The 14828-nt window shown below is 47.7% G+C and overlaps 1 protein-coding gene across 1 annotated transcript in view; it reads right to left on the bottom strand.

The window, feature by feature from the left end:
* LOC130125980 (AT-rich interactive domain-containing protein 1B-like) overlaps positions 1–14828 on the bottom strand; it is a 218005-nt gene that overhangs the window by 163187 nt on the left and 39990 nt on the right. The window contains 1 exon segment of the mRNA XM_056295355.1: positions 7774–7878. Coding sequence (XP_056151330.1) covers positions 7774–7878 — 105 coding nt within the window.

Below are 14828 nucleotides of genomic sequence, written 5' to 3' on the forward strand. Positions count from 1 at the left end.
TCAGTATCGGAATCAGATAAAACATTGCACATCCTTAGTAACCACAGGGTAAAACAACATGGATCCATGAAAATCTTCCACCAGAAACAACATCTCAATGCCTTTGGGGAACAAATAAATTCTCCCCCCACCCCCCAAAAAAGCCTCCCTTTTCCCATTTTCAGATGAGTGACGATTTTAAATGTCACTGTCTAAAAACTGTGACATTAAGATTTGCGGATATTGATCCCAAAACTTTGCTGACATTTAAGCTTCTAGGTTATTGTATTTCTGGACTTGAATGGATTAAAGCAAAACTAAAAAAAGAGGGTGATATGCCAGGATAAATGACTTGGACTAATTTCTACCGGGGATCAAATCCACCTCTAAGAGTGTCTTTGTTTTCAGTTGAGAAGGAACCAGTACCGCAGCCTCTGGGGCTTCTGCTCAAGCCAACACATGTCCCCAGCTCTGAGGATCAAAACTGTAAGCGCACATGAAACTGTGTACGTTAAATCATTCATGAGGAATGAACAAAAACAGGCTAGCGAACACGCGGAAAATGAAGCCGTCTGCATTTTAGATGAAGCAAGATCTCCAACGCTCTGTTTTCGTGATATCTGAGTCTGTGGTGAAAAAGGACAGGGGTGAAAAAACATGGATAGCTTTTCGTAATGATGAGTGTGGTAAGAGTTGCTGAGTGTGTGTGAGTTTAATTGAGTGTGTGCGTGTGTGCATCTGATGGGATGAGGTTATGGAGGTAAGAGTTTACTGAACCAACAAGATCATAGTGTCACAGATGCAAAGCATAACTGCTGCGTGACTTTGTTGTGAGCAGAGTGAAACAGGAACATTATGTTTTGACTACATGTCTGAATCACATTTTTAAGTAACCAACAACCCAGAAAAGCAAGCGGACACATCAGAAACACTTAAAAACTTCTATCAAAAGACTGATTTGTTTAAGCAAGTGAAAGATGATAAGAGCACATGTTTCTTGCATCTCTGTCGATGGTGTTTCTGTGAAATCTTACCTCGGACGAAACCGCACGGACAATCGATACCATGTGATAGAATGTAAGTGGAAAGTGCTGAGAGAGAACAGTGTTGGGGGGTGCATAAGAAATATATTTCACCAGCTTTCTTACCAACGAGGGCAATATGTTAATGGAAAAAAACAAACAAAACAAAACCCAAAATTTGTAAAATCTTACAACAGCATGTATTTTTGGCTGTACTCATTAACAAACATGTCTGGAGGGATTGCACCCCCCCTCCTTCATGAGGTGCTTCACATATTAAAAAAAACAGCACTAGACACAGCTAAATGTAGACCACTTTAAGACCAAACTGTTTAATTAACTAATTACATAATAATGCATCACCCAAACGACTCCAACTGTCTATAACATACATAACGCAAGTCCATATATTCTGCTAGAATACTTTTAATTTTTCTCGTCTAAATAGTGAAAATAGAGATGTGGACGTCTACTTAACTTTCAATTAACAAACACTTTTAGTCAAGTTTTCGCCTCGGCGGCACCTCTAGGTAAAGACTTGTTGAGAAGTGTGCTCTGACTGAGGCTGGCTGCAGATTAGCCCTGCTGTTCACTGAGCCCGTGTGTGACAGGGAGCTGCTTTAGCCTTGGGTGCTGCTGTTTGTTCTAAGAATAGGCAGCAGGGCAACATGTCCAAAGAACGTCTCCTTTCTAGGCCTCCCTCCCCCTCCCCCCCGTTCATCTTCCCAGTACCCTATCACTCCCTCTATCCCTTCTCTCCCTCAGTCTGTTCCTATGTGTCGCCCTTCATTTTATTCTTCTATTCTCCAGCCTCCAATTTTCCCTCTCCCTTTCTTTCCATCCAGCTCTGCTCTCCTCCCATCCCTGCGTGCAGCAGCACGGTGGAGTGGACCACAGTGCAAGCTGAGCCCATGGATGACGTTACGCTGTACCGCCTGCCTGTCAGCCCGCCAGTCTGCTTGTCGGACTGACTGCCTGCCAGCCTTGCTGTCTGTGTGCCTAATGTTTGTCTGTCTACAGGGGGGAAAGTATATCGTAGAGACAAAAGCAGAATGAGGGCACATACAGTACTGTAAGCAGTGTGACTGACAGGCTCCACTAGTGCATGAGTGCCCCCCCCTCACACACACACACACACACACAAACACAAACACACATAGTCAGAGACATAAAGAAATCCAAAGAATGGAGTGTATGTGTGGGTGTGTTCAAGAATACAGAGGGGGTTGGGGGGGGTGTTAGCGTAGCACATCCAGCTGCACCTTGTCACTCATTCACAACCTAACAATGGGAGTATCACAGGGAGTGAAGTGGAAGGTGGACAAGAGAGAGGAGCGTCTCATAGTGAGTGATACTGTTCCCGAAAGATTTGGTTTTTTTGACGGACGATAAGCTAAGCAAAGGCAAATGAGAGCCAAAAAACATACAAAAATAATTTCACCTGTGTGTGTGTGTGTGTCTGTGTGTGTGTGTGTGTGTGTGTGTGTGTGTGTGTGTGTGTGTGTGTGTGTGTGTGTGTGTGTGTGTGCACACGCCCATGCTTGTGTGTGCAACTCCATATCCTGGATTCAACATCCCTCACCCTGAACAAGTGACAAAAAGATAACCACGTCGCCCCTCAATGCTTCCTGCCCGCTCTTTCTGTCTGTCTCTCTCCATCTCACCCATTCAATTTCTACCCTTCCTCACTCGCTTTTTTTTTTTTACCCTCCCCCCCTCTCCATCCTGCATGCTCTCGGTCCGTCTTTCCACATGGCTGGTCATGGCTCTCCCACGTCCCAGCGGATGGGAGCTGCGCGGCAGCTTGGCAAGCTGTCAGGGGAGCGCGGGAGAGTAGGGGAACATGTAGTGACTGGAACGTAGGTGGCAGGCTCCGGCTCCTCACCTTCCTGTTGGACTGGCAAAACAGGCTTGCTCAGTGAGGATGGAGCAGGGGCTGCAGAGGCCGAGAGCGCCGCAGTGACGCCCGCGCGACACTGAAAAATGAGTTGTGGGTGCTGATGTCAATGCTAGGGTTTCCAACAGCCACGAAGGAAAATAAGGAAGGGGGGGTACTGGTTGTGTTTCTTATATAGAGTCTCACTTTTATTGCTGCACTCGCTCTGAAGCATGTTTACTTCCTTTAGTATTATATGTGCTGTAAGCCTACAAATAAAGTTTGACTTTAAAATAGCATGGCGACAACATCTTAATATTAATGTCATCAGAAAGATCTAGAGAGAGAGAGAGAGAGAGAGAGAGAGAGAGAGAGAGAGAGAGAGAGAGAGAGACTTGTACTGTTTGGGGTAGTGGGAGAATGCATCACAAACATTGCCCCCCCCCCATTTTTCTCCCCAGTTGTACCTGGCCAATCACCCCTCTCTCTGAGCCGCCCTGATGCTGCTCCACCTCCTCTGCTGATCCAGGGAGGGCTGCTACTACATGCCTCCTTCGATACATGTGGAGTTGCCACCCGTTTCTTTTCACCTGACAGTGAGGAGTTTCGCCAGGGGGGATGTAGCGCGTGGGAGGATCACACTATTCCCCCCGGTTCCCCCTCCTCCCTGAACAGGCGCCCCGACCGACCAGGACACATACCCACATCCGGCTTCCCACCCGCAGACACAGCCAGTTGCGTCTGTAGGGACGCCAGACCAAGCCGGAGGTAACACAGGGATTTGAACCGGCGATCGCCATGTTGGTAAGCAACAGGATAGACCGCTATCCTACCCTGACACCCCACACAAACACTGTCTTTCACGCATTTCCTCACATCTCACACAACTGGTCCATTATTACACAGTTTTAACAAGCTAACCCATGTCTACCCTCTCCCATACACCTGCACTGGATTTACCCTCAAAGGCAGCAACAAAGCACATCCTGTATGAGCTCAGCATCACACGTGTTTTTTAATTTCCAATTATGGGATGAGTCCATGTGTTTCAGGATGGTGGGCAACCTTAGTCAGTGTTAACACAACAATGGAAAACAGGCGGTCGATGCTGATGCAAACACTGCTGATGCCAACGCAGGCTGCTGAAAAGAGGGCGGTGGAAGCCGAGGTCATGTTCCAAAGCTGCAGGTGAATGCTAACATTAACGCAAGTCAAACTATACAGAATACCAGCACAACCGCTAATGAAAACACTTGGTAGTTCACTGTTAGCGGGACCATTTCTGGGAACGGCAGTTGTATTTATATGACCGGTTCACGTGGCATGCAGCAGGCCCGTGTCCAATCCATTACATTTTAAAGGAGCTAAGGGCACCGTGGCTAGCATTTGTGATAAGATTCTAAAGCCATGTTCCCTTTGGTCTCCCTTCAAAAATCCCGCCACATCACATGGCAGACGTGTCCCAAAACAACAACATGGCACTTTGCCGACCCACACTCCCTTGCTTCTGACAGAGAGAAGGAAAGCAAAGATGACAGCAGCTTTAGATGTAACATCAAATGCCGGGAAAGAGAGAGAGGAGAAGGAGAGAAGAGAGGAATAAACGGTTACATCTCTGTCATGACAGCTTGCTGGAAGAGCATGGCTAACACCACACTCTCTCTCTCTCTCTCTCTCTCTCTCTCTCTCTCTCTCTCTCTCTCTCTCTCTCTCTCTCTCTCTCTCTCTCTCTCTCTCTCTGTCTCTCTCTCAAACAACCATCAAAAATCATTGCCGATTAGGATCTTGGCAAGCCGTGCTCTTGCAAAGGGATGTGAAACACACAGGGACCCGAAGGGGTAAAACGCTACGATTAAAGTGGTGTGTGTGTGTTCCACTTTGTGTCTTTTTGCGTGTGTGTGTGTGTGTGTTTTTTGGGGGTAGTGTTCAAACAAATCGGCCCTGCACCTGCAGGGGTCCCTCGCTTTCCTACTCCAGATCCAACCAATGACACATCAAGGCAATTTCTCATTTAGCGCAAAGGGGAAAAAAAACTGCCTGTCGTGATGATAGTTGGGGGGGGGGGGTTGCCAAGATTAAGCGGAAGACATACTTTAGAAAGCATCACAAAGGAGAGACATAGAGCCCGGCCTTAAAACAAAAAAGAGGACAGTGGAAGAGAAGACTGCTGTAAATCACTACAAGAGTTCTTCTGATGCCACGCCATAGTCCAGAAGTGAAACAGTCGTGTGCATTAACACACACTGCAACAAAATTTAAACCCTAGAATCATCTGGGGTGGGGTGTGTGGGGTGGGGGCAATGAACTACACTTAATTCAGCTTTTCTTGCAGATGATGCTTCCCAAACAAAGGCTCTTCAAGTTTTTTTTTTTTTTTTTTTTCTTCTTTCAGCTTTTTCCCTGTTTTTCAGGGGTCGCCACAGCAGATTTTACAGTTTCCATCAGGACCCTGTGAGGGCACAGCACCAATGCTGACCGTTGTTCGATCCGGTATGGGCTTGTCAATCTGCATATTGATTTGGCAAAATTTTACGTCGGATGCCCTTCCTGACACAACCACTAACCCTATGGACGGGGGCACAGGTAAAGCGCTGGATGCCATTCCAGTATTCATGGACTTGCGCCCATGCCTGTCGCCATAAACAAAGGCTCTTCAAGTATTATGCATTATTTAATAATATAACAATAATAACAACAATGGATTGCATGTATATGTATAGCGCTTTATCTTGATAGCCAAAGTGCTTCACAGTAAAGAGGGAAACTGACCTCAACCACCACCATTGTGTAGCACCACCCACTTGGGTGATACACGGCAGCCATCTCGCACCAGGATGCTCACCACACATCAGCTCATCACACACATTTGTAGCCTTTTGGTTCTTGTTTCTTGGAACTTTCCCCCTTTTCTCCCTAATTTTATCTGGCCAATAACCCCGCTATACCGAGCAATCCCGGTCGCTGCTCCACCCCCTCTGCCAATCCAGGGAGGGCTGCAGACTACCACATGCCTCCTCTGATACATGTGGAGTCGCCAGCTGCTTCTTTTCACCTGACAGCGAGGAGTTTTGCCAGGGGGATGTAACATGTGGGAGGATCACGCTATTCCCCCCCCGAACAGGCACCCCGGCCGACCAGAGGAGGCGCTAGTGCAGCGACCAGGACACACACCCACATCCGCCAGCTTCCCACCTGCAGACACAGCCAATTGTGTCTGTAGGGACACCCGACTAAGCTGGAGGTAACACAGGATTTCAAACGGGCGATTCCCATGTTGGCAGGCAACAGAATAGACCGCCGTGCGACCCGGATGCCCTAGCCTCTTGGTTTCAATTTGTTTATTATATTTATGTAATCGGAATGGTTGAGGAGGGAATAAAGCTCTCATCAGCTACAGGACTGATGTCTCTCCCTTAAAGTTCTGACGGGCCGAGCCACATCTCCCCTATTACTCCCTCCAGTCAACCCTATCAATGACTTTTATCTCACTCTCAAACGCCAAGGGTGTGTGTGCCTGCATGTGTGTGTTCTTGCCTAGTTACATTTGTGAAGACAAATTTGAGCTTTTAAACCACAAGACTGAGGACAATTTTGCAAAGCGAAGACACTCTCACCACTCCTCAATTCTTCATGGGACTAGTTAGGGTTAGGATTTGGGTTTTGGGATAAAATTAGAATTAGGATTAAGTCAAGGTTAGGGTAAGGGTTACAGAGAGGCATGCAGTTCTGGACGTCAAAGTTTGGATTAGGGGCTAGGGAATGAATGTAATCAATGAGGGTCCTCACAGATGTAGAAAATCAAATGTGTGTTTGACCTACCCACACACGCATATAAATGACCCTGTGTCTGTGTGTGTGACTGTTGTCTGAGGGCGAGTGCGCCCCAAAAATAGTATATCTGAATAAGTATGACGGTGTTGAAATAACTCAGAAATCTATTATCTTGTTTCAAAAATCATTCACTCATCAAGAACTGACTATGGAATAGTATCTACTGTGATTTAAGAATATGTGTCTCATTTCAAGAAACATCACCTACTTGAAATATCTTACTACACTAACGGATTATTTTGGGGATTTTCTTGAACATGCAAATTTATTTTTTTGGACCCCCCCCTCCCTTTTTCTCCCCAGTTGCATCCGTCCCACTCTTCTAAGCCGTCCCGGTTGCTGCTCCACCCCCTCTGCCAATCCCGGGAGGGCTGCAGACTAAAACAAGCCTCCTCCGATACATGTGGAGTCGCCAGCTGCTTCTTTTCACCTGACAGTAAGGAGTTTCACCAGGGGGCTGTAGCACGTGGGAGGATCACACTACCCCCCCCCCCCGAACAGGCGCCACGACTGACCAGAGGAGGCGCTAGTGCAGCGACCAGGATACATACTCACACCGAGCTTCGTAGCTGCAGACACGGCCAATTGTGTCTGTGGGGACATCCAACCAAGCCAGAGGCAACACGAGGATTCGAACTGGCAATCCCCATGTTGGTAGGCAATGGAATAGACTGCTACGCAACCGGACGCCCCGAAAATAATAAATTCTGTCTCAACTTTGACGCAGTATTTTTGCAGTGCGTAAGGAAAACAGACTCTGCGTGTGTGTGTGTGTGTGTGTGTGTGTACACCCTTCAAAGTGACAAACCATGTACCACCGCCGCAAAGTGGCCTTTTCTTAATGGCGTGAGCAGACATCAAAACACGATGCCAACGTGGTTATACTGATGTAGGCACCGAAATTAGCAGTTACATCCATGTCTGGCCGGGGAGGAAACACAAAAGGGCCGCGCCAAGAAGAGACAGAGCAGGTTGATTGGGGATTGTGTGTGCAACAACAAATAAAGGGCTCTTTTTCTACACCCCCCCCCCCACACACACTTGCAGAAGCTGTCAGTAACTCACCGGCAGGCTGGATGGGCGGTCCTGGGACACCCCGTCCTCGAGGTTGGCCTTCCCGGAGTTCCCTGGGGCAGGACCCCTGCCGCCATAGCTCTCCTGTTGAGCCTCCTAGAGTGGAGGAGAGAGACACAAAGAGAGAGAGAGAGAGAGAGAAAGAGAAGAATTTTTCAAAAAGTCAAGTGTGTCCGAGAAACAGAAACTGATATCTAGATGAGGAGCAATGCACTGATTCCTCCTGCCAAACACTAGACACAAGAGAGATGGTATCATTTAGCCTCCTAATGCTGTTTATTGCATGGCTGTATAATTTGTACAGCACAGAGTCAGAGTTGATAAACAGCATCGTGGCACATCCAAGTTAATAAACATACTCAATGAGTTAGAAAATTTGGACAAATCGTAATACCCATAAACACCACACATATTTTTTTTTTCTGGACAAGGGGCAAGAAAAAGCACACACACACACACAAAAATATAAAGTTGACAAATTCATTCAAACTAAATCTCAGCCTAACCAACCACTCATCCACCAGGCACATAGTACACACATACAGTGATCATACACACACAAATTCATACGCGCACACACATGCACAAACACACTCAGCCCTATTCACCTAAGTCATTTTCCTCCACTCTGTAATCACAAGCCTATCAAGTGTAAACCAATTTTCTCTCCATTGTCAGAGGTGTTGCCCCCTCTCTCTCTGTCTCACTCTCTCTCTCAGTCCCTATCTCCGTCTTCTTTTCATTCACCACGGAGGTCTTTCCTCCACCATGTTAAGCGTTGGCAGCACAATGGCAACTTGTTAAAGAGCTCTGAGTGGAAGGATTAGTGATAACCAATCGGCTAGACGAGGAAAGAGATTGCATGCACGCGCGCGCACACACACACGCATACGCACACGCACACAAAAGGGCTTGTAAAAACACACAGACAGGGCATCTACACATCTTTCTTTTCAAAATCCCATACCTTCTACCAGACTGTAATTTCCTGACTGAAACGGAAGATTCTGGCAATGTGACATGCTGTGTGCTGGTAGTGGCTGGATGTCCTGATTAGCCATCAATACGCCAAGTAGGCAATACCCCCTTATAGTTTAAGATTACACAACGACACAATTTGAATAAACATGTGGAATTACAATAGGTCTATCCTGATTTGTGTATCGGGACTGAACAACATGTTTCCAGACAACCCCCCCCCCCCGCCATTCTCTGATGCTAAATGAATATGAGAGAAAGGGGCAACCATGACATAATTTGTCATTTAACATAAATCAGAGTGCTGTTGATTGATTAAAGGTGATTTGAGGTGATTAATCGGGTGACAGAGGAAGAATTACATAACATTCACGTTTCGAGCCCCATAGATTCTACAGCTGACAATGATTTCTGGCGGCGTCCAGGTAGCATAGCGGTCTACTCCGTTGCCTAACAACACAGGGATCGCCGGTCCAAATCCCCATGTTACCTACAGCTTGGTTGGGCGTCCCTACAGACACAATTGGCTGTGTCTGCGGGGAGGGGGGGGGGTATGTGTCCTGGTTGCAGCACTAGCACCTCCTCTGGTCGGTTGGGGCGCCTTTTCAGGGGGGGAGCGGGAACTGGGGCGAATAGCGTGATCCTCCCATGCACTACATCCCCCTGGTGAAACTCCTCACTGTCAGGTGAAAAGAAGCGGCTGGCGACTCCACTTGTATGGAAGGAGGCATGTGCTAGTCAAAAATACCCGTGTATGTGCGGACTCACCAAGTTTCGCCACCGCCGGCTTGTTCTCCCAGGTCTTGTCCAAAAGTGTGTTTTGATTGCCCTCCGTTGACGTATAGGTGGCTTGAGAATTTGGCGTATGTAAATAATGCGTCTCCGCTGATCACAGTGACGGTGCAGCACATCTACACTTTGCTGGAGGAGCGTTGATAAACTAAGCAGAGATAACGGCGCAAACACTGCCCGGTAATCCGCCATTGTTAACGTCCACTTACTCGCGCATGGCTATTTGACTCAAAACGTAATACGCATGTGCGAAGTGGAGCCGTGACGTCACCGTTTCCACAGGAGCCGGTTTTGCTGGTGTACACGGCGACTCTGGAGTCGCGTTTTCAAAAGACTTCACTCTGGAACCCGGATTCAAAAAATTTCACTCTGGAACCCGGATTCAAAAGTTTGCGTTTTAAGGCCCCCAAAACGCCGTTGTCGTGTCAACGAACGGCCAAAACGCAACGATACTTTACCGTTTTATGTTGAAAACGTTGCTGTATAAACGGCTGTAACGCCGACACTGAATATGAGGGAAGTAATCAAAATATCCTCCTAAAAATTAATTAATCCAGTAACTGTAATCTGAATACTGGTGTTCCGTTAATGTAACATGGGCTTGTAGTGTTATGTGCTGAGCTTGTAGTGATATATACTGAACCTACAAGTACAAAAGTGAAGAAAAAAAACTAACATGGGCTTGTAGCGTTATATAGCAACACAGGGCTGAATATATATACTTCATTTCCGTATTCTGAATATGTAATGCTGTCACTTGTATTCCGTTACAGCCCCATCCTGGTGTCAGCTCACTCACACTGGGCTATACATACACACACACAAAGGGTCACATATCACTTCTATCAGTCTTTTCAACTCGGTCGCTATATTTTCTTCCCATCGCTCAGGGTGCCTCGGTGTGCTTGCAGAGTACCTGTGTGTTTTACAAAATGTAGTTGTATACAGATTAAGAGCCCATCCGCCCCTTCCTGTCCCATGTAAAGAGTATATCATGTCCTTTCCTTCACACAACTGCTGCACAGGCATTTGTAAATAATCCAATATCTTCTTTTAAATAACCCTAATTAATAATCAGAGAGTATTAGAATACCCGCAACCCCAAAACATTTCATTTCAGTGAGAACATCCCACTGGCATTTCATATCCAAAATGTCAATATAAAATGCCTCTTGGACAGTAAAAAACGTTGTTCCTTGGATTAAAACCCTGATCCAGTGCCTTGTAAAAAACAAACAAAAAACAGCAACAACAACAACAGCAACAAACAAAACAGGGTGTCCGGGTAGCGTGGCAGTCTATTCATTTGTCTACCAACATGGGGATCGCCGGTTCGAATCCCCGTGTTACCTCCAGTTTAGTCGGGTGTCTCTACAGACACAATTGGCCCATGGTTGTGGGTGGGAAGCCGGATGTGGGTATATGTCCTGGTTGCTGCACTAGCGCCTCCTCTGGTCATTCGGGGTGCCTGTTCAGGGGGGAGGGCGAACTGGGAGGAATAGCGTGATCCTCCCATGCGCTACCCCCCCTCCCCGGTGAAACTCCTCACTGTCAGGTGAAATTAAGCGGCTGGTGACTCCACATGTATAGGAGGAGGCATGTGGTAGTCTGCAGCCCTCCTTGGATCGTCAGAGGGGGTGGAGCAGCGACTGGGATGGGTCGGAGAGTGGGGTAATTGGCCAAATGCAATTGAGGAGAAAGGGGGGGGATAAAATATATATATAATTTCATATCACTGACCCTTACCCTCACCCAAACACTAAACTTAACTCTAACCCACATCCCACACAGACCACGACACCTGACCCCTGACCATCCGGGAATCTCCCATTGCCAAGGGGGGCAACTCGGATTTGCCAGATCTGATCAATCACTGAATCACAAATCCCCAAAATAGGTTGGGGGTGCCAAGCTTGGGGGAGGGGGCATGACATACAAAGTCTTTGCTGTACAAAGGCTTGTTAGATTCCTTTTCGGGGCACTGGGCTAGCCCTCCGTTTGTGTGTTCAGCCCCAATGGGAGGCTGGACGTGTGCCAAACAGCAAGCTTTCATTACATGGCTGGAAGTCCTTCGTTTGAGGCAGAAAACCTGCTTCCACACAAATACACTTCCACAGGTAAACAAAGACAAGCGGGGAAGTGGGGAGGAGGCGCGGGGGGGGGGGGGGCTAGGGGGAGCGGAGAAGCGGGTGGGAGTCCGACAAAGGGGAGAATTGTGTACACTCGTTCTTTGAGCAAAAATACACATACACACACACACACACGCATGTATGCACGAGCATGTGCATGCTTACATGCAGTTAGCACTCAAAAGAAAAAATACACACATGAACCGAACGTCATGAACACACTTCAAATGAACGGAGAACAGAGTGGTGGCTGCGGACGTTAGTCAAATATTTACTCAGGCATATGAGTCTGCGATGTGTGGGGCGCGTGTGTGCGCTCGTGTCTGCGAGTGTGTGCACTCGAGGGGATTTGTGTTTTAAGTGGGTCAAAGTGAGGTTAGCCTCGTACTACTGTTTACACTCACACTCTTACATCATTGCCCCCACTGTCAACCATAATATGGACAGGGGAAGAGAGCGAGTGAGATAGAGAGTGCGAGCGGGGGGGGGGGGTGAAGGAGAATGAGAGAAGGAGCTAAAGCGGGAGGGTGATGTAGAGAGAAATAGAAAGAGACAGAGATGAAGAGCGGGAGTAAGCGAGGGAGAGAGCAAGAGAGAAAAATAGAAAAATAAAGAGCGGCGTTGTAATGAGAGAGAGAGAGAGAGAGAGAGAGAGAGAGAGAGAGAGAGAGAGAGAGAGAGAGAGAGAGAGAGAGAGAGAGAGAGAGAGAGAGAGAGAGAGAGGGAGAGAGAGAGAGAGAGAGATAGCAGGGCTGTAAAAAAAAACATAAAGAAATTAAAGGCAGAGAGTGGAAAGGGACGTAGAGAGAACAATGGGAAGAAAGGCCGCCGACAAAAAAGGGAGAGGGAACATCACAGGCAAACAGAGTGTAGTGAGTGCATCCTTTTCATTTGAGTTTTTCCCCCCCTAGCCCATTGTCTCAAAATCCTATTTCCTAGCTAATTTAGAAACTGCTAAAATACACTCCACTCCCTACCTTAAGCCTAAGGCCACAGCTAATCCTGTCTTCTCACACACACATGCACACACTGCACTGACACAACACACACACACACACGTCCATACACTAACGCGCTCATTCATCCTCCTTGCTTTTCAAAAGACTTCATCTTGGCGTAGTAGAAACGGGGTGGGGGTGGTGGTGGTGGGGGGGGTTGTATTATAGGCAAGTGTTTGAAGTACATGAGGGAATGCAGGAATCAAACTGTGAGTTAAATGCTATTAGACAGCTGTGTGGAAAGGCAATGTAATATTAGATTTCACTGAATAGATGACTGGAGAAGGTGGTGTAATATATAGAGAGGGAGACGGCTTTATGCAGACATAAATCAATACTGCAGGACTGCGCTCGGACCGCTGAGACACTCCGGGATTCCAGGTCAACACTCGTTCGGAATATGAAACCTCCACCTGCACCTGTTCCGCAAGCTTCCGGCGAAGGCTCGTTTGTTTGAAAGGTTTCAATCTGGTGTATCAAAACAATAATAATGTGATACTTAATCAATGGAAGGGAAATCCTTTATCCTTGCAGGGAAATTCCCCTTTTCGCTTGCTGCCGTTGGACAGAGAGGTCAGGGTGCAGGGTTAGACCTGCCTGCAGACCTGGTAGTACCCAATTACTTCCCAGCGATGCTTCGGCAGGCTCTGAAATGAACGTGTCCAGTTGAAAGCCAGTCCATCTGACCACTGCCAAACATGGCAATACCGACAACTGAGCTCGGTCAATTGGTCCCTGGCTTTACTTTAGGCTGACTCCAGTTGGAAGACCAGCTGAGGAACAAGTCTGAGGTTTGGATACTTGAGGTTGTGCTGACTGTTTTTCGTATTAGTCTACCTGTCATGTCAGGATCAGGAACACTTTGTCATTTCATGAAATGAAATATCGTTTCCCCCAGCCCACAGCAGTGCAACACAGAGACAAGAAGACATATCCAAAAACTACAAGACCTTCAAGAACACACATATCCAACCTAACACATATATCCAAAGTAAACAAAAAAAAATCACTGTCTAAGGGAACGAACGCCAGCCAGGATGACTGTCAGAACTGCCGGTCTGCATGGGCTAGCGGTTAGCTTAGCCTCCCCCCGCTTTCGCGTCCTGTCAGATCGCCCTCAGTGCTTCCTCCTCAGGCGCAGCTCCAGGCAGCGCCGTGGTCCCTGGGCCCACAAGACACAACAGACCAGGCTCCCCCAGCCGATCCAATGCCAGCTCTTCCAGCCAGACACACCTCCCCGCACGCCACACGATGACACCAAAAACACCACAGTCCACACCAGGCGAGGCCGTCGCAGATCGCCCCGGGTGCCACACCACTGGAACCGCCAGTCCGCATGGGCCAGCAGCCAGCAAAGCCTGCCTGCTTCCGCATCCTATCAGACTGCCCTCGGTGTTACCTCCTCGGGCCGCAGCTCCAGGCAGGGCCGTGGTCCCTGGGCCCACAAGACGCAGCAGACCAAGCTCTCCCAGCCATCAAACGAAGACAAAACTTAAATGCAGACGTGGACAAAGACACTGCATGGATGGTACTGGGTGAGGCCGCCACAACTGTGAATTGGCGCCGCCATCTTCCCTCACCGGGAGCGGATATAAAATATACCGTTAACATGGAAGGATAAAGTAAAAATAGTTTTGCTCAACTCCATTACACAAACAGGAGCCAGATTAGAATCACTCTTGCTACGTACGAGTACTCAAGGAAAGACCGACACAGGCTTGTCTGACAAATATAACAGCATCCCTTGCACACGGTGCAGAAAAGATAGTTTGTGATAGCAAACTAAATAAACACACTACGAGTACACATAAAGCTGAAAAACGTCTCCGGTGTACCATTAGTATAGCTGGGAAAGGTGCAGCAAATATAAAAACAGCGGCGAACTTGCCCAAATCAAACACACTGCTGCAGACAAATTTGTGTAAACCCTCTGCAGTGTACGGACAGTCGGCCAGTTTGTCCAGCGAGTCTTCGCACACTGTGGAGGTGGAAGGGTTGTTCGTTTTCTCTGGGAACATGTCATTTTGCTCCGACAACCTGGATTTGGTTTGGCAGCAAATGCACCGTCGGTCATTGATGTGCGAAGTATGCAAATATGAACATGCCAATTTACAGAGGTGCTACCGGCGCCATCCCCCCCCCGTGATTT

The sequence above is a fragment of the Lampris incognitus genome, chromosome 16 (genome assembly GCF_029633865.1).
Source record: "Lampris incognitus isolate fLamInc1 chromosome 16, fLamInc1.hap2, whole genome shotgun sequence".
NCBI classification, from domain to species: domain Eukaryota; kingdom Metazoa; phylum Chordata; class Actinopteri; order Lampriformes; family Lampridae; genus Lampris; species Lampris incognitus.